Source organism: Chinchilla lanigera, unplaced genomic scaffold (assembly GCF_000276665.1).
Source record: "Chinchilla lanigera isolate Chin_1 unplaced genomic scaffold, ChiLan1.0 scaffold00085, whole genome shotgun sequence".
Taxonomy (NCBI): Eukaryota; Metazoa; Chordata; class Mammalia; order Rodentia; family Chinchillidae; genus Chinchilla; species Chinchilla lanigera.
This window is the reverse complement of record NW_004955486.1, coordinates 9,769,218-9,786,797: the sequence shown is the minus strand read 5'-3', so window position 1 is coordinate 9,786,797 and position 17,580 is coordinate 9,769,218. Positions and strand designations below refer to the sequence as shown.

At 56.4% G+C, this 17,580-nt stretch overlaps 1 protein-coding gene across 1 annotated transcript in view; it reads left to right on the top strand.

Annotated features, from left to right (window-relative positions):
• The first annotated feature begins 5,665 nt into the window (after positions 1–5,665).
• The window catches only part of Samd11 (sterile alpha motif domain containing 11), a 17,429-nt gene continuing 5,514 nt past the window's right edge, over positions 5,666–17,580 (top strand). The window contains exons 1-5 of the mRNA XM_005404271.2: positions 5,666–6,599; positions 7,581–7,672; positions 10,969–11,150; positions 11,545–11,595; positions 15,130–15,254. Of these exons, the coding sequence (XP_005404328.1) occupies positions 6,110–6,599; positions 7,581–7,672; positions 10,969–11,150; positions 11,545–11,595; positions 15,130–15,254 (940 nt within the window). The 5' untranslated portion in view covers positions 5,666–6,109. The remainder of the gene's footprint in view (positions 6,600–7,580; positions 7,673–10,968; positions 11,151–11,544; positions 11,596–15,129; positions 15,255–17,580) is intronic.

The following is a 17,580-nucleotide window of genomic DNA, read 5'->3' as shown; positions in this document are numbered from 1 at the left end:
TGGCCATCAGCTTCTTCTTGCATGTCTACTGGACATTATCCAGGAGGCAGTCAACATCATTACCGGGCAACTTGGGCTGATTTTTGAGGCTCTAATCTGTCTACTTCCTCTAGGCCTGAGTTCTGTCTTCTGAGAGAATAAAATCACTGGGACATGCACAGAAGTCAGGAGACCTTTGGGCCAGCAAGCGGCATTGTGGCTTCTGCCTGCCCTAAGCCATGTCCACAGGGCCCTTTGTGTCATCTCTGCATTGTGGGCAAGGCCCTTAGCACTATACCTCATGGGGCACCCTCATACTCCAACCTCACCACCAAGTCTGGGACGTGCCTGCTAAAGACTAAGGATGTTCACCCTGCCACACCAGATCCTCCCCAGATCTCTGTCTGATGAGGAAGATACCTGTAGTCAACCTGTTAGGCTTCTGGAGACAAGAAGGTATGCAGACAGCTGGGCAAGATGGCACATGCCCATAATCCCAGCACTTGGGAGGCTGAGGCGGAATGATTGCTTGAGTTTGAGACTGGCCTGAGATACACAGTGAGACCCTGTGTCAAAAACAAACAAACAAGGTATGCAGAGTCCCACTGGAGCTTGCGGTAGCTGAAGGAAACAGGCAATCAGTGGTGCTACCCATGATTAAGTGGCCACATTGTGCTGGAAGTGTCTGAGAGTCCAGAATCAACCCTGGGCTGCACCCACATGGTTATGAGCTGGGGACAGCCCCGACCATAGTAGTGTCCCATCTTCAGCCTTTCAGAGAGGATCTCAGAAGCATATCTGGCCACATGCCCCTTCCAGCTTCTACCTTTTCCCTGCAGTCCCCCACTCCATTTCCCTTGGCCTTCAAGCTTTCCGTGTACAGGGACTCAGTGGGATGCCCCCACCTTTTGCAGCCCTGGGAATTGCTAGACAAGTATTCTACCACTGAGCTACATTCCTAGCACTTTTAAAATTTTACTTTGAAATAAAGCCTTACTAAATTGTCCGGACTGGCCTCACACTTGCAGTCCTCCTACCTCCGCCTCCTAAGGGGATGGGATTACAGTTGTGCACACCAAACCTGGCAGGATGCCCTCTTCTTGGTTTTACCTGGCAGGCTGGCAGAGCCTACTCCTTCTCCATGCACACTGCTACTTCTCCTTGGACACTGACCTCTACACTAAAGCTCTGAAGACAGCATAGTCTGCTGCCTCTCTCTGGCCTAAATGCTCAAGGTCTGCGCAGGGGAGATAAGCAGTGCAGAGTGGCCAACTAATGCCCCCAGAATCAGGAACATGAACCCCCAAGGCCTTCCCATGGGATCAGCATGAGCTGAGGTACATAGCATGAAGGAAGTGCAGACGTGTGAGCATGCAGGTGTCCCTCACACCCAAGGCCAATAGGCATGAGCACACAGGATCTCTTGGCCCTCTCTCAGCCCCTGTACACTCTACTCCTGGGACATGGACCAGATGTGATTGGGCTCAAGGCCTGCATGCTGCTCAGTTCTGGCAGACCCCCTGGCCTCACACCTGAAGGAAGGCTCCCACCTATGCTAGTTTGAGCCAAGAGAGGTGGCTGCACTGGGCTGCAGCCACACATCAACCCCACAGCTGCTCCCATGGACTGTCCCTCTACTACACAGGCTGCAGCCATTTCTGTCCATGGGGAAAGGAAAGACGGAACCAGCCTTCATGCCTACTCCCTGGGCAGACACTCAGGCTCCTAGGAGCCTGGGAGAACTCACCTCATTCCCTTTGCTTGGCCTCAGGGGGATGGGGGTGCTTTAGCTTCTGTACTTCAGGTCCATTTTATGGAGGAGCTGCCTGGGGTACGCAGGGCTCTGGAAGGCACCTGTCCTGCATAACCTGGGTACCTTTGCCCTGACTGCTCTGCTCCAGGTCAAAGGGGAACCATGGATTTTGAACACTCCTTGCCAGATGGGAAACACAACTCTGAGAAAAACAGAGAAGACTGGTTCATGCAGTGTGGCCAGGAGGGTCTGAGGCTCAGGTCACTATCAGTGCCATCTCTGCAGCACCTGATTCAGCCTCCAGTATAGCCTACATCGAGATGGGACTGCAGCACCTGGAAAGCTGCTTCAGGTCAGGGGCTGCCCCTCTCCCCATAGCGGCCAGGAATTGTCCATGCCCCTCCTTGAGGGGAGGGGCTCATTGTGAAGACCCAAGACTGAAGGCTCCTGCCAATGCTACCAGAGCAGTAGCTTCTGTATCTGGAAGAGGCCTCTGTGCTGCACTAAGGTGCCACTAGGTGTGTCCAGGTCATGTGCATCACTGCTCTGGTGCTGGGGTCACTGCATGTGTTGGCACACTTAAACATGACACTGTACCACTAGCAGTGGCCCAGCAGCATGAGTTCTAGGGGTGTCTACTGAAATCCCTGTATGTACACATCTGGGGGACTGTGATTACAAACCTGGGAGCAGGGTAAGGTTGAGCTCAGGCCCCACCTCTTTCCCTCAAGTGGCAGACATTAAGGTCAGTGAACAGCCTGGCCTCAGAAACACCTTCCTATCTCCTGAGAGATGTTACATGGCCCGTAGCCAACTCACAGTGAGCCAAAGGCTCAGCATGTCCCAGCAGGGCAGCTTCCTTGTGTCTGACCAAGGCCAGAAGCACATTCCTGGAGGTTTTGACCACTCTGCAGGAATGTCTGAGGAGGTCCCAGCTGGTTTACCACTAACCCCTGACCTTTTAGGTTAACCTTTCAGTATCCAACAGTGTGGCCAACTAGTCCCTTGTGTCTAAACATCCTCTTTTGGCAGATGAACGTTTCGCACCTAGGTCCATCTGGTGCTGGTGGCTTTTATCTGTGTTTCATGTCCAGGTCTCAGGGTTTGTAGGGTTTGTCTGCTTCTGTAAGCTTGCACATACCTTGTCTGTACTTGTGTTGGTGCCCAAGCTGTGTGGGAATTCAAGAGTACTGTGCACTTGTCTTGCATGTGCAGATTCAGGAGCCACTGTGCTGTCACACAGAAGTGCTCGCCTGTGACTGCTGTCTATATGTGTTGGGTATTCAGGCACTTACTAGTGGCTGGCACATGGGTACACAAATGTGCTTCCTCAGGACTCAGGGTCATCTGGGCCCAAACCTGTGGCCTATATGCTGTCCTTAAGCACTGCCTGTCCCTCGTCTGGGTGCCTCCTGGCCTGTTCCCCATATATGCAGCCCCTTATCACCAGACCTATGAGCTCAGGAAGACAGGTGAGGAGCAAGCTAGGACTCCATTCACCTGCACCTTCTCTGACTCCACACCTGTGCTCTACAGACACTGCTTTCCTCCACATCTCTCTTCCCACCTCAGGGCTGTCTCTTTTGGGTTTATATCACATCTGGAGCTCAATAAATGGTTGAGTGATTGATGAAGGGCTGGGTAAGGGGGGCCCTAAGAGGCAGGCACTCCAGGGTAGGTCAAGGCTGGAGCAGTCATGTTGGGGGCAAAGGCCCCTGCAGCTGCCCTCAAGCTCCCCCAGGAATCTCAGGTCACCGGCTGCACCGCTGCTGCCCTCTGGTTATTTATGACCCTCCTTCCCCTCCCAGTGGCAGTGGCTCTGGCCTCAGCCCAGCAGCAGAGGGCCCTGAATGGGGGGACCCAGAGCAGCGACAGTGAGGCACCTTTGAGATGGGTCTGCATTAGTACTGTGGTGCTGGTGCCCTGTGCTCCCTGTGGGCAAATGCCAGGCTGGGACAACTCCACCCCATAGCGCTCGCTCTCACTCACTCTCTCTCTCTCTCTCTCTCCCCCTTCCCTCAGCTCCAATCTGAAATGTGCAGAAGAAGGTGGGATCCACATGTCAGTCAGGGCAAGTGTTCGAAGTATAACCTGCTGGTCATAAAACCTGGTCCCAGGGCAGACATTTAATCCCAAAAGGAGGGGGGAAGGCTGCAATGATCCCTGTTGGGGGGTGGTTCTCCAGATGGGGTGGAGAGACTGTGGCACAGAAAGTGAGATGGGTGGGCCCTCAGACCAGACCTCCTGTCCCCCAAGGATGCCTGAGTAGGATGGAAGGGCCATGGGAGGCAGGGTAGAGGTTGTCAGATCAGAGCCTGTGCTTCTAGAGCTACATAGTGAGGCTTAGGAGGCCTGAGGACAGGGCTGGCAAACACAACACTGGGTGAGAGCTGTCTTTGGCAGGCTGATCAGAGCTGTGGCACACAGGGTGACACTTGGCCTCTGCCCAGCCCTGATGGTCTCCGCATGTGGTCACAGCCTGATGGTCACAGCCACCTATTAGTGCAGTGGCCTCTCTGCGGCCCTGGTTCACTGGTAGAATCCTGCATTCCTTAACCATGGAAGAGTCATACCTCAAAGCAAGACACAGTGGTAGGGGGAGAATTGCTGGCTATCACACCTGGATCAGGGATGTGCTGGTATTAGCATGCAGCAGAGGTGATAGGGCCAGGATTGGTGAAGGAGGGGGTCACCCACTTTCCCACCTGGCCCCTTGGACCCCAGCAGTCGATGTACTAGGCCCCCACTGAAAAGGTAGAGGGGTTCAGACATCAGCTCCCAGCCACACACATCCAGCCCAGACTCACTTCCAGGGGACACCTTGGCCACTGAAGAGTTGGTGAGGGAAAGTAGAGTGGACATCAGTGGTCAGCTCTATGCACAACTAGGGCTGGTATCTGCTGGGGAGGTAATGGTGGGCTGTTCCCCCGTCAACCTTTCTCTCAAAGAAGGTACTTTCTATACCCCACTCAACGCCCCACGGGCAAGTCAAGGGGGTACCCAGAGGGATGCCAGAGATACCTCAACGGAACAGACATGAGCTGCTGGGCTGGAATATCAGACCACATTCTAGTGTATCTAACATGACACACCAGAGAAAGAGGCCTCTCTCAGCAGCTGTTCCAGAGCCAAGGATTTCTCATTATCTCTTACTGACGCTCCAGGTCCATACAGAACCAGACCTGCAGGGAGGCATAGAGTACAGGAGGATGACCAGTAGACCAGCTGCCCAGCTGATCTGCCCCCACATCAGCAAAGTGGAGGATGGGGCAGGTACCTCTCCCCTAGACTAGCTGAAATGTGCTGGTGCACACACACACCAAGAGCTGATCCCATGCCACAAATCTGGCCCTTACTGGGGTGAACTGCTTCTTCTTGCCCCACACTATGGCTCAGACACTGTCCTGGAGGCAGACATCCTGGAGTAAAATAGCTCTGTATCATCAAGAACTTGCTAGATCTCTCTGTCACTGGCCCCTCATCTGTAAAATTGGGATAATGCATCAGAAACCTCACAGTAAGTAAGAACACAGACTAAGGAAGTGGACAACAAGAGGGAATTACCGTCCTTAAAGCCTCCACAAATCCACAGCCACACACCCTGCAAACACTCCTACCCTGGCTCCAGGCTCACACACTGGAAGAATGGGGGTACCCCAGGGCCCCCTCCAAGGAAAACCCACTCACCATCAGGATGGACTCTGCCCCGCCCCACGTGGGATCTTGTCCTGCCCGTCCGTGACACCCACTAATGCCACGCCTCATTCCCAGTCACCACTCCCCCATGGACTCTCTTTCTCCTATGCTGTGTTGGGAGGGGGATGCAGCCCAGTCCCGCCCCCCCCCAGCCCAGTCGGCCGTCACGCACCCCCCGCTGGAGCCCGCGCCGCCGCTGCGCCGGGGCTGTTTAAATGGGCCAAGTTGTGGCGGCGGCCGGCGGTGTTGGCGGCGGCAGGAGTCTCCGAAGTCCCCGCCGGGCAGGCGCGCGCCAGTGGACGCGAGTGCGCGGCCGGGCAGCCGAGCGGGGCGGGGTGAGGCGGGGGTTTGGGACCCCCAGGCCGCGCTGTCAGCGGGGCTAGCGACACCGAGATTCCTCATTGCCGGCTTAGCCTGGCTGGCCGGGCGAGGAGCGCGCCGCTGGAGCGCCCCGGTGCGTGGGCACAGGTGACTCCGGCGCCCTGCGGCATGTCTCCCACCGCCGAGGCCCCGCTGGCCGGCCAGGCAGCTGTCGGAGGCAGCGCGCGGGGCGGCGCGTCGGCGACCGGCGCAGGGGCACAGTAGTAGCGGGGCGTACCCCCGGACCCAAGACCCAACTCCAGGCCGGCCGGTGTAAGTTGCACCGCAGGCAGAGAGCCGGCTGCGGGGCACCGGCGGGCCATGCCGGCGATCAAGAAGGAGCTTACGGGCCGCGAGGACCTGGCCCTCGCCCTGGCCGCCTTCCACCCGGCCCTGGCCGCCCTGCCCCTGCCGCCACTGCCCGGCTACCTGGCGCCGCTGCCTGCCGCGGCCGCCCTGCCCCCAGCCGCCTCGCTGCCCGCCCCGGCCGCGGGCTACGAGGCGCTGCTGGTCCCGCCGCTTCAGCCCCCTCGCGCCTTTCCCCCGCTGCCCCGAGACCCGCTGGCTCTAGAGCGCTTCTCGGCCTCTGCAGCCGCAGCGCCAGACTTCCAGCCGCTGCTGGACAACGGCGAGCCCTGCATCGAAGTGGAGTGTGGCGCCAACCGCGCGCTGCTCTACGTGCGCAAACTCTGCCAGGGCAGCAAAGGCCCATCCATCCGCCACCGAGGCGAGTGGCTCACGCCCAACGAGTTCCAGTTCGTCAGCGGCCGCGAGACGGCCAAGGACTGGAAGCGCAGCATCCGCCACAAAGGTGCGGCCGCGGGGGGGGGGTGGGTAAGGGGGGCAGCTGCGGTCCTTCTGGGCTCCGGTCCTCGCCCTTCGCTCTGCCACCTGGAAGACCGGGTCTCTGCCTAAAGGGGGCGCTTCAGCTCTAGGCAGTCGCAGGGACACCGCCCCCAGTTCCCCGCGAGCCCCGTCGCCAGGGTCGCCTGGCAAAGCGCCCTCGTCCTTCGCCGTCCCCAGCCTGAGCCAGGCGCCCTCGGACTCCGGGTTACCCACGGGCGGGCCGCGAGGCCCCTGAGCCTATAGAGCCAAAGGAAGTTTATGGGAACTCGGGGTTCCTTCTGACCCCGCCAGGCGTGGAGCCAAGGGTTTCGGAGCGAAGGGTGCTCTGCCGAAGCGCGCGGACTAAGGCAAGGAGAGGTGGGCGGGGGCGCGCGGAGTCCGAGCGGAGGAGGCTGGTCTCATGCACGCTTAGGAAAGCGCCCCCAAAGGTGCGATGTGGTGGCCTGAGCTCGGATACCTAGCAAGCTGGCGAACGCCAAGCGTGGTGGGGGAGTTAAAAAGTTGGTGACGCCGTAGCTTCGGTTCGCGCTCCACGCCGGTCACCCTCTTCCTGCTGTGGGAGACAGGCGCAGGCCCGGGCTCCGCCACGCCGCTCACCTCTCCCGGACTCGCCTTCCTCAGCCCCGTCGCGGACTCCCGCGGGACCAGCTCGGAGAGGGCGGAGCGGAGAGGGGGGGTTGCCGAGGGTGGCAGAAGGCCGTCCTTCGTCAGGGGGAGGGCGCTCGCCCGGGGCTAGTTTCAGGCCCAGCAGATCGCTGCCCGTCTGTGGGATCGGGAGGGCGGCAGGCTTGGACCCTGGAGGGTGGAGGGAGCTCCCGAGTCAGTTCCGCGCACCTGCTGGGAGGGGGCCCGGTCTTGCTGGGGCTGTGCCCCGAGGCGCGCGCGCGCAGGCCGCTCCACCTGCGCCCTGGCCACTTCTCACAGATTCTCTCGGCTCTCCGGACAGGAAAAAGTCTGAAGACGCTTATGTCCAAGGGGATCCTGCAGGTGCACCCTCCGATTTGCGACTGTCCGGGCTGTCGAATATCCTCGCCAGTGGTGAGACTGGGAGTTAGGCCGGGAATCGGGGGAGTGTGGTCTTCCCCTGCAGAGAGACATGGTGCTGTTTTTCTAGGACTAGAAGTCCCAACTTCACCGTGGGTGTGGAGGAGGGAGCCTCCCCAGGGGAGGTGGAGGGAGTGCTCTACTCTCTAGCCTGTACCTGGGAAGCAGAAGCCCCTGCTAACCTGGACTCAGGAGTCTTACCAGTTCTGCAACAACCCCCCTCCCCACCCCCCTCTTAGCTTGGAGCTCCTCCTCAAGTTCTGGGAACCAACAGCCCAGAGTTCCAAGGCCTTCCCCCGGTTAACACCATTCATCTTGGGCCCTGTTCTGATGGTCTACAAAACCCAGCTGGTTGGAGGTTGGGCTCATTGTGGGAGGTGACAGTGCTGGCTGATCTGGATGTGCTTGGATATATCTGGGGTGCTGAGAGGTGGAATATTGCCCTGCAAGGGTCTGATTGTCCAAGTGTCCTAGTGATGCAGAGCCCAGTTAGGGCAGCGTCTTTGGAGTGAGGATGACCAGAGAGCTGCAGTTGACAGCTCTTTGGTGCAACCCCTCTACCCAGGGTAGACAGTCTAAGTCCTCATTAGCCTTCAGCATAGAAGAGATTGGTGGACAGGAGCATGCATGTATGCCCAGACAGTGATTGATAAAAAGGAAATAGGCTCTGAAGGGAGACTAACTTAGAGCCCCTCGGGGAGAGGGCCATGGTGCAGGGGTGGTGGGCCCAGCCCCCTAGCAGGAGAGGCAGAGGGCCAAGAGGCCTGAGTGGACCTAGATTGCCTCTCAGGCTTTTTCCTTTGGACTAGAGGGGGGGTGCTTGGGTTCCTCCTTGATCCCCAGGGACACAGTATGGACAGGCTGGGAAGCCTCAGACGCAGGCATGTTGGGCAGGGGAAGGGGAGCCACATGCTCACCCCACACAGTCTGGCACAGACCAACAGCTTCCACACAAGTTCACACTCATGCTCAGTACACATGGGTGTACACTGGCATAAGAGCTTTCCACAGGTGTATGCAGACAGCCACCTCCTGCCTGCCATCACCATACCTGCCAGGGCAAGGAACCTTCATTGCTATATCCTACAAGCAGCTGGTGCTGGGGAGGGGCCTCCTGGGTACCCATTCTCTGGGCTTTTCTCCCCAGAGTTCTGTTTTCTGTTTGGAGGGAAGGAGTTTCTACTGCTCTCAGCCTACAGCCCCACAGCCTGCACAAGAGTGGGAAAGCAAGGGACTTGAGCACAGCATGAGCAACCCCCCTCACCTTAAATAGAAAATCTACAATCAGAGGGGGATGGGGCTGCCCATCCATCTGGGCTCCCCATCACTGCCCTGTGTGAGGGGTAACCTGGGCCTGGACCCGACTCTTCTGAGCCCAGTACCCCTTTGGGAAGGAGCTTCATGGGCCTGCTTCTTTGCACTCCACCTTGCTCAGAGGCTGGCTCCCCCAACCCTTTGGCCAGGTCCATGGGTGTGTGCATACTTCCTGCTCACAGATACTCCAGGGATGGAACATGGATATGCATGTGGCTGAGGAACCATGTGCTGGGCACGCACTCTCACTGTTTGAAGAGAAGCTGGGTCTTAGCTAGGGAGCAAATTCTCAAATGTATTGAGCAAACGGAGCTGGCTGAAATCTCCAGTGAGTGAGGAGAGGCATATGTTACCTGTCCCTGGGCAGGGGCAGGACAACAATCTGAGTCCTCAGTGCCCACCCCACACTTCTTTAAGGAGCTATCCCAGACCTACCTGTTCTGGGTGCCCTCAGGGTGTGGCAGGAGCTGGAAAGTTCCTGTGCCCAGGTCTGTGCATCATGGGGCTGAGGCTGGCATACAGCCTAGGCATATTTCCAGCCTCCTTCTAAGCCTACAAATCCCCCCATTCCCCATCCCACAGATGAGGGGCAAAGGGAAGTGTATTTTCTTCTCTTCTGAAGAGAATATTTTACTTAAAGCAGAAAGGCAAGCTGCCAGGGGACAACGGAGCCTCTCAAGATCCTCACACTTGGACTCAAGCAGGCTGGGAAAGGGAAGAGCACACCCTAGATAGGCTGGGGCTGTTGAAAGCATGTGGGATGACAGAGGCCTGGGGCACAGACAGGAGCTCATGTCAGCTCTGCTGTCTGGCAGGTCTCAGAAGGAGCCACAGAATGAACCCTGTCTTCCTGCCACTCTGCTCCAGTGTGGTGGAGACTGTGGCCTCCAGAGCTGGTAGGGGGCCCTGCCCAAGTTGAGCTGTGTGGGGCTGTGCCTCTGGGATGTCTGAAGAGAAGCACCTTTGCCTGGGCAGGCAGGCATGACACAGCAGATCACCTTGGGTCCTGGAAGATGGAAAGTGAGCAGGCTCCTCCATGACCCCTTCTTCCTAAGTTCATGGGTGTGGTGAGGACCCTTCCTTATGGTCATAGGGATTCAGGGAGGCCCCCAAGACTGAACAGAGGAGAGGAAATTAGATACTGTCAAAGCCTGTGCCACCTCTGAGCCAGCAGCCTGTTTGCAAATAAGCAAAAACCTTCTGTGCACTGGAAATAATCAGTGACGTTTCTTCTTTTTCCCCGGGCAGTGAGACCTAACGACCCGGGGAGGTCTGAGAAGGCTAGGGCTGGGGCTGTATACATACTCATGTTGCTCTGGTACATGTGTGTGAGCTCTGCCCACGCCTGTATTGCATGTGTGTGGTGCCTCTCACTTGAGGCATGCACAGCTCCACACACCTACACCATAGGTGTAAGCAGAGAGAAACTAGCCTTGTAGAAGTCTGTGTCCCAGGCCTCAGGTTTCAGACTACCCCTGAGCTGGCTCTGCCTGGTCCTCACAAAATGGAAAAGGGGTGCTGGGCTGTAGCTGAGTGATAGAGCTCTTGTCTAGAAGGACAGGGGTGCAGGTGGCCTGAGTTTCAGAAGCAGAACCAGAGGACTCAGAGCAACAGCCCTCTCCTATCCATGTAGTGTGGCCCTGGGTTCAGGCCCCAGCACCACAAAAAGAAAAAACAACTTTGCTTGTGGATGGTGGTAGCCAGTTTGGGGGATTGACACAGTATGATGAGATTTCAGGCAGACACAGAGATCATGACATGCAAACTGCATGTTCACCAGCACTGGTCTGAGAGCCCTGCCCCAGGCTGCATCCAGTAGGCCAGAGTTGGTAGGGAGCCAGGGAGGGAGCTGGGGGTGACAGCTTATCCAAGGAGCTGCCACACTGTAGGCCATCCACACTTATGCTGGGTCTGCAGCCATGGGCCCACGGGGCTGAGGCTAAGCCAGCCTCACCTTCCTCTTCCCACCTGCCCAGAACCGGGGGCGGCTGGCAGACAAGAGGACAGTCACCCTGCCCCAGACACGTGCCCTGAAGAAGGAGCGGACTCACAGCTTCTCTGCCAGTGATGGTGACAGTGACGGGGGTGGCACAGCTTGTGGGCGGCGGCCATGCTTGAAGGAGGAGGATGCCCCACACATCCGTATCATGAAGAGAAGGTGCTTGCTTTGTGGCCAGGGCCAGGAGGCGGGAGTTCCTGTGGGAATGGGGACATCAAGACTAAGGGTCTTCTGTGGATACGTCTGTAGGGGATGGGACACAAGCAGGAGCTGTTACCTTACTTGACATCCCATCTTGGGGTCCTCTCCTGCCAACTAGGAATTGAATTTCAGTGAAATGAGTAGAGCACTGAGGAAGGCTTAGCCCCCAGCATGGCTCAGGACCGTTCTTCCCCACTGACAATGGCAGTGTGGGCCTGTCCAGAGGTGCTGCCAGCAGGTGGAACCAGGAACAGGAAGCTGCCCCCAGTTCACTGCCCACTGGCTTCCCACATGCTCTGCTGTACAGAGCCAGTGCTGGAGCCACACTGACCCTTGGCTTCTCTCCCTGCAGAGTCCACACCCACTGGGACGTGAACATCTCTTTCCGAGAGACATCTTGCAGGTAGGAGTCCCCAACTGGCTTCTTCTGTTGCTGTGTGTCCTCTGCTTCTGCTTCTGAAATTCAGGTTGCCTACCCTTCTGCCCTCCTCTGCTGTGGTCTCTTGTCCATTGTCTTGGCCAGTGTGCCAGGTGATGTGTCTACTTCTTACCCTACCTAGGATGCTATTGGCATGGTGCCCTGCTGAGATCAGAGGACATAGTCCAGCCAGTATAGATTTGTGCCCAACCCCATAGGGGTTCTGGGCAGCCCAGCCCTGGAGCCAAGTCACAACCCCCCATTTGAGGCCTTTTGCTCAAAGATAATGCCAGTGAGTGACCTTACCCTCTGAGACCCCCCAGGAAGTAAAAATGGTGTTATTTGAGTGAGTGTCTTAAAGGATATGCAGTAGTTTGCTAAGGAGGAGGGGTCTGCAAAGCTGTGGAGAAATGCGGGAAGGAGTTATGAGGGAAGGAGGAAGTAAACTTGGCAGGGCAGGTTTGGCTTAGTTGGATGCTAGAAGTCTGCGCCTTGGATGCTGGGCCAGTTGGGCTTTGTCTTCTAGGCAGGGGGAGCTATGAAAAGTTCTTGAGCAGGGAGGGGAGTGACTAGGTATGTGTCCCATGAAGATCATCCTGGCAGGAGGCTCAGCCCCTCAAGCAGACTTGGGGCTGGCCTGGGACCACATGGGTTTATGCTACGAAAGCAGTTTGGTTGTGAACTCAAGAAGCAAGGAAGTAGAAATGACAGCTCATGATGAAAAGGTTGCGGGTACTGGGGTGGACCCAGGTTCTTGGCTTCTGAGGGCCAGAGCTGCTTAATCTGTGATTTCTGGCTAGTGAATTCAAGTCTTACTCCATGGCTTCCCAGGGAACACAGCAGAAAGGGGCCAGCAGGGAAGCAGTGGGCATTCTGTGGAGGACCGGCTTTCCTAGCCAGACCTGTGAACACCTGGTCTCCCCAAGGCCTAGCCGCACAGCCAGGTGGGAGCTTGTCCTGGCTTTTTGCCAGATGTGTTATTATTTATGTCTTTGAGAATGTCTGGATTCTGGAGCCAAATTACAATAAAAACATCTTTAAATTTATTTCCACCTCATTTTGGAGTTTCCAGCTCAACTGATCGCTTTTATGAACCCTCATGAACAATGGTGACACTTTATGTGCCTTTTACTGGAACACTACAGGATAAATTTGTCAATAAGGCCTATAGGGAACCCAGAGACTGTGCTCCCACCATTAATTGCCTCTCCTGCCTGCATCCTGTCACACCCACTGGCCTTGGGGTGTCTGGAGGGTGCCAGGTATCTGTGCAGGGTCCAGTGATAACATGCATTGCTGCAGCCTGGGGTGCCCCTTGGAAGAGGCCAAGCCTATATCCATGTGGCTCCCTGGGTATCTAGATTTAATAACAAGGAGCTGCAGTTTCAAGGAGGAGGGCACAGCATGCCTGAGAGGACTGACCACCCCTCCGCGCCCCCCTTGCAACACAGCCCGCCAGTACCTGAACAGGGAGGACAGTGTGTGATTTAGGTCCCCTGCCTTGTGCTACCCCCACTTGATTCTGTCTTTGTCCCATCCACTGATCCCGTCCATCTGTCCTTCTGTCTCCAGTCTCTATCCATCCATCCATCTCTAGCATTCTCCACTTGACTGTCTGCCCTCTTCCATCCATCCATCTGTCCATCTGTGTCTGTCCCTATCATTGACTGGTGCGTGCTTGCAGGAACAGAGACCCAGAGGTTCCCCCTTTTCCCTGTAAGCCTCTGCAGAGTACTGCCTACAGGCTGGGGACACGGCTTCTGGCCTCCTGGAGCCCCTAAGCTGGCAAGAAGATGGGCAAAGACTGAATTGCATGGTTTCATAAGGTAGCTCGGGTGGAGGAGACCCCTGGAGGGGTACCAAGGTTCTTCCACCTGGTGCCCAGACAGCCTTTTATGGGCTGTGGTGGGAACTCCATGCTGTAGCACCCACCACAGCACTCATCGTCTTCAGTCTGGTGTGCATGACGTTTCCTTGCAATTCTTTACACAAAAAGAGCATAATTTGAGAACTGAGTGAGCAGAACAGGTTTTTAGGATGGGGCCATTTTGCAACCTGGAGGGTGAACCCCCAAAGCAGAGAGGAGGGTTGTGGATGGCAGGCACAAGTCCTCGTTCTCCCCCTCCCTGGGCCTTGGTGACCCCCAAGAGCACAAAAGAGCTGGCAGCTGTGATGGCAGCTAGTCTAGACACAGGTTAGGCAGGAGCTCTTCATCTTCCTCCAGCCCAGGCTGACACTCACCAGGGGCAGACTTACTTTGTCCTCACCCTCTCCAGCCTCTAGATGCTGGTCACTTTCTGCTGTTAGGGATATAGGAAGAGGGTCGCCATGGGGAGCAGCCCTGTGGTGGCTGTGGCTCTGTGCCATGCTGGCCCTGGGCCTCTCCCAGTGCTGAGGACAGCAGTTCTATGCCCACCCCACATTGGTGAGGATGATAGGGATGAGCCTTGTGCTGATTAATCCTATAAAGCACTTACTCCCCACCTGCCCTTCTTTCATGGGGGCAGGGAGGGAATTCTGTCTGGGCCTCCTGGGGCTCTGTGGCCACTCTGGGGTGTCTGGTGCTGAAACAGATCTGCTTAGGGACAGTCCTGGATTAGCTCAGCTCCAGCCAGCCTGAGATGGGGCAAGGGACTATTTAATGAGATTCGGGGTTGGCTCCCAGTCACCAAGTGGAGGCTTCGCCAGCATCAGTGCTGCAGAGGAGGCTGCTCTGTTGCAGGTGGGCTGGGGGGGGGCGCACACACCAGGGCCTTGTGCCAGAGGCGCCAGGCATCCTTGCCCCTCTGTCCTGGCTTTGGCTTCCCGTCTTGCTCTCATGTTGTGCTGATGATGGGGTTGCTACAGAGGGGTACTCCACTTGCTCCTTTTCTGTGGGGCCCTGATGCTAAGGACTCAGCTTACTCAGCGAGGAAAGAATGAGGGAAGGAAAAATTAAACAGAAGTTTGTTCTGAGCCCAAGAGGTCTGGCTGGGAGCTCTGGGGACAGCAGGTTGTCCTAAGCAGCCCACTCACAGAGCTTGCCTGTGATTGCACTGTGTGTGCTTGGTGTGCATCTTGTCAGCTGCAGCACTCTGGCCCAAATCTCCGCATCCTTATTGGGTGGAATTAGGGCTGGGAGTGGTTGCAAGTTTTAATCAAAATGGCACATGCCATTTTATTGCTGTAAGAGCTGGCAACACGTGTGACAGCATGATCTCTCTGGCCTTGTCCATCAGGAGATGGAACAGATGTCTGCCCTCCAAGGCAGGGAGTAGGAGCAGCACTGTCCTTTCTGCAGATAGGAAGGCAGAAGGGGCCACCTCAACTTGGCACAGACCACCTGGGAGCTGTGGTGGGGTTCCAGGGCCAGGTCCCTGGTTCACTGGAGTCTGCCCTGTGGGTGTCAGGCCACCCACAGGGCTCACCCCTCTCAGCACTCACTGTCCCCATGCCCACATTCAGCAGGCATTTGCTGTGCCCAGGCTCATACCTGTGTGGGTGCTCATGGGCCTGTCCTTCTGTCTTGCTTTGCTGCAGCCAGGACAGCAGCCTGCCTACTCTCATATCCAGTGTACATCGAAACCACCACCTCGTTATGCCCGAGCATCAGAGTCGCTGTGAATTCCAGAGAGGCAGCGTGGAGATTGGCCTGGGACCCACAGGTGAGGAGCACTGGAGTCCTGAGGGAGAGGACAGGGCTGCCAGGGCCACACTGGCTCAGCCCGAGGACAGCCGCCCTCCCCATGTCTCTCTGCTCAGCAGCTCTGGGCGCCTTGGCAGGCAGCCAGGAAGGCCAGCAGAGGAGATGGGAGGTGTGAGGCCGGCTGTCCCCCTGGGCCTCCCTGTGATGGTAATTGTGTTAATCCCAGCCAGCCAGGCAGACAGGCGGCAGAGGCAGCGGCTCCACTGTGGCTGCTGCTGGGGTGGGCTTGGAGTGGCAGAGGCCACACCACCCCCTCCTCATAGGTCAGACAGGGGCCTCACAGAGGCTCAGAAATGCCCGCACCAGAACAGCTCCTGTGGGCAAGAACATGTTCACCCATCCACTGGTCCACAGAGCATGCCCACCCTGGTCCTGGGGGGGAATGGCCCTCCTGCAGCCTAGACCTGGAAGCAGGCAGGAGCCCCCTAGACTGCCAGGGTGAGCTGGTTCCTAGAGGCAGCTTGAGCTAAAGGGGCAGCTTGAGCCCAGGGCACGCCTCAGAGGAGCCAGGGACCTTGGGGAGAGACATTTCCCGCTGGGTGTGGTTCACCCCCTTGGCCATCCCATCAGAGCCCCCATGTGCTCAGAAGCCTTTGTGTGTGTGGGGGGGGAGGGAGGATCACTGCTTCTGTAGCCGCTGAGGCAGCTGAGCAGGCAGCTGATAAAATCTAATTGCCCCATCGATCAGGCAGAGCTGAGGGAGCCCTACAATGATTGAGATGTTCTGAGCAGCAGGCCCTCCCTGCAGCCTGAGCTTGGAGGCTCCTCAGTTATGGGCAGGCGAGCTCATTCCTACACAGGCTTGTATGCCTTGCCCTCAGCCAAGGCCAGGACATACTCCATGCCAGGGTATCCCTCTTTGGTGCATACTCACCTGGCTAGCTGCCCCGTTGTCACTTTACACTGTGCAAAGATCCACTGTTGAAGTGTACTGTATCTAGGTTCATACCTGTATTCCTTAAGGATCTGACCCATCTCAGCCCATTCCCACTTCTCACTTTCTGTGGTCCAGAAGACATCCTCACTGAGCTGTTTCTCCCTGAGGAGGAAGACTAGTAGGCTAGAGCAGAACTTGTAGCTTCATGTGGCTGCCCCCAGGGTGCACGCACCTATTTCCAGTGTGCCTATCCTCTCCCACTTCCTGTGTGCCTGAGTATGTATGTCCATGAATAAATGTGGCCTCATCGATGCCATGGAGCTAGGTCTCATGTTCAGGTGGCTCTACTACAGTATTACCTCCCCTGGACTGGGACAAGCTTTTCAGGAGGAAGAAGGACCTCCAGACCCAAGAAAAAAGAGAAATGGGGTTGGTTGTTTGTTTTTGTGGCTCTGGGAATTAAACCCAGGACCTTTGCACTGAGCTGCATCCCTAAGCCTTTTTTTATTTTATTATTTTTATTTTTTTATTTTGAGACAGTGTCTCATTAAGTCTTTTAAATTGCCTTGGTTGGGCTTGAACTTTCAATCTTCTTGCTTCTGTCTCCAGTATTGAGAGGGAGTTTCCACTGTTGAAATGAGGAGCAGGTGGGCTTCAACCTTTTACTAAACTTTTCAGGATCTGGATGTGTCTACATGTCTGTCATCCCAGCACTCTAGGAAGATGAGGCAGGAAGATCCCGAATTTGAGCCCAACCCAGGCAACTTAGTGACTTAATAATATCCAGCCCCAAATAGAGTAAATAAATTAAAAGGGCTAAAGATGTAGCTTAGTGTGAAGACCCTGGGTTCAATTCCCAGTAGTGGAAAAAAAAAAAAGTTTAAAGAGCGTGCATGTGTTAGTGGGCAGCAAGTGTGGAATGGGACTAGGCTACACAGCCCTGCAAGACCCACTTCCTCACCTGGCATGGCAGCAGCCCCTTCTGTCTGCTGGGTCTGACATGCTGCTCACTACCCCAAGTGCACCCAGGTACCATTCATCCATCCACTGGTCCATAACCAGGTATGGACCCTGTCCAGGCAATGGAGACTGTCCTCTTTGGGGCAGGGCCTGAGGGTGGCCAGTCAGACCAGTGGCAGTGAGGTGGCTGAGATCAATAAGTTATTAGCACCATTCTGTCAACTGTAATGTGGAGATTGATTGGGGCTCTTGCTACTGCCACACATCCCTAGCCTGATAAAAATGACAGATTAAGGGAATAAGAAAAAGGAATTAGGCGCTGGACCTGTCTGCAGGGCAGGGCTTTGGGGCTCAAAGGTTTGGTAGCCTCATTCCTGAGGGTTTGGATTACACAGAAGTCTCTCTCTCTCTCTCTCTCTCTCTCTCTCTCTCTCTCTCTCTCTCTCTC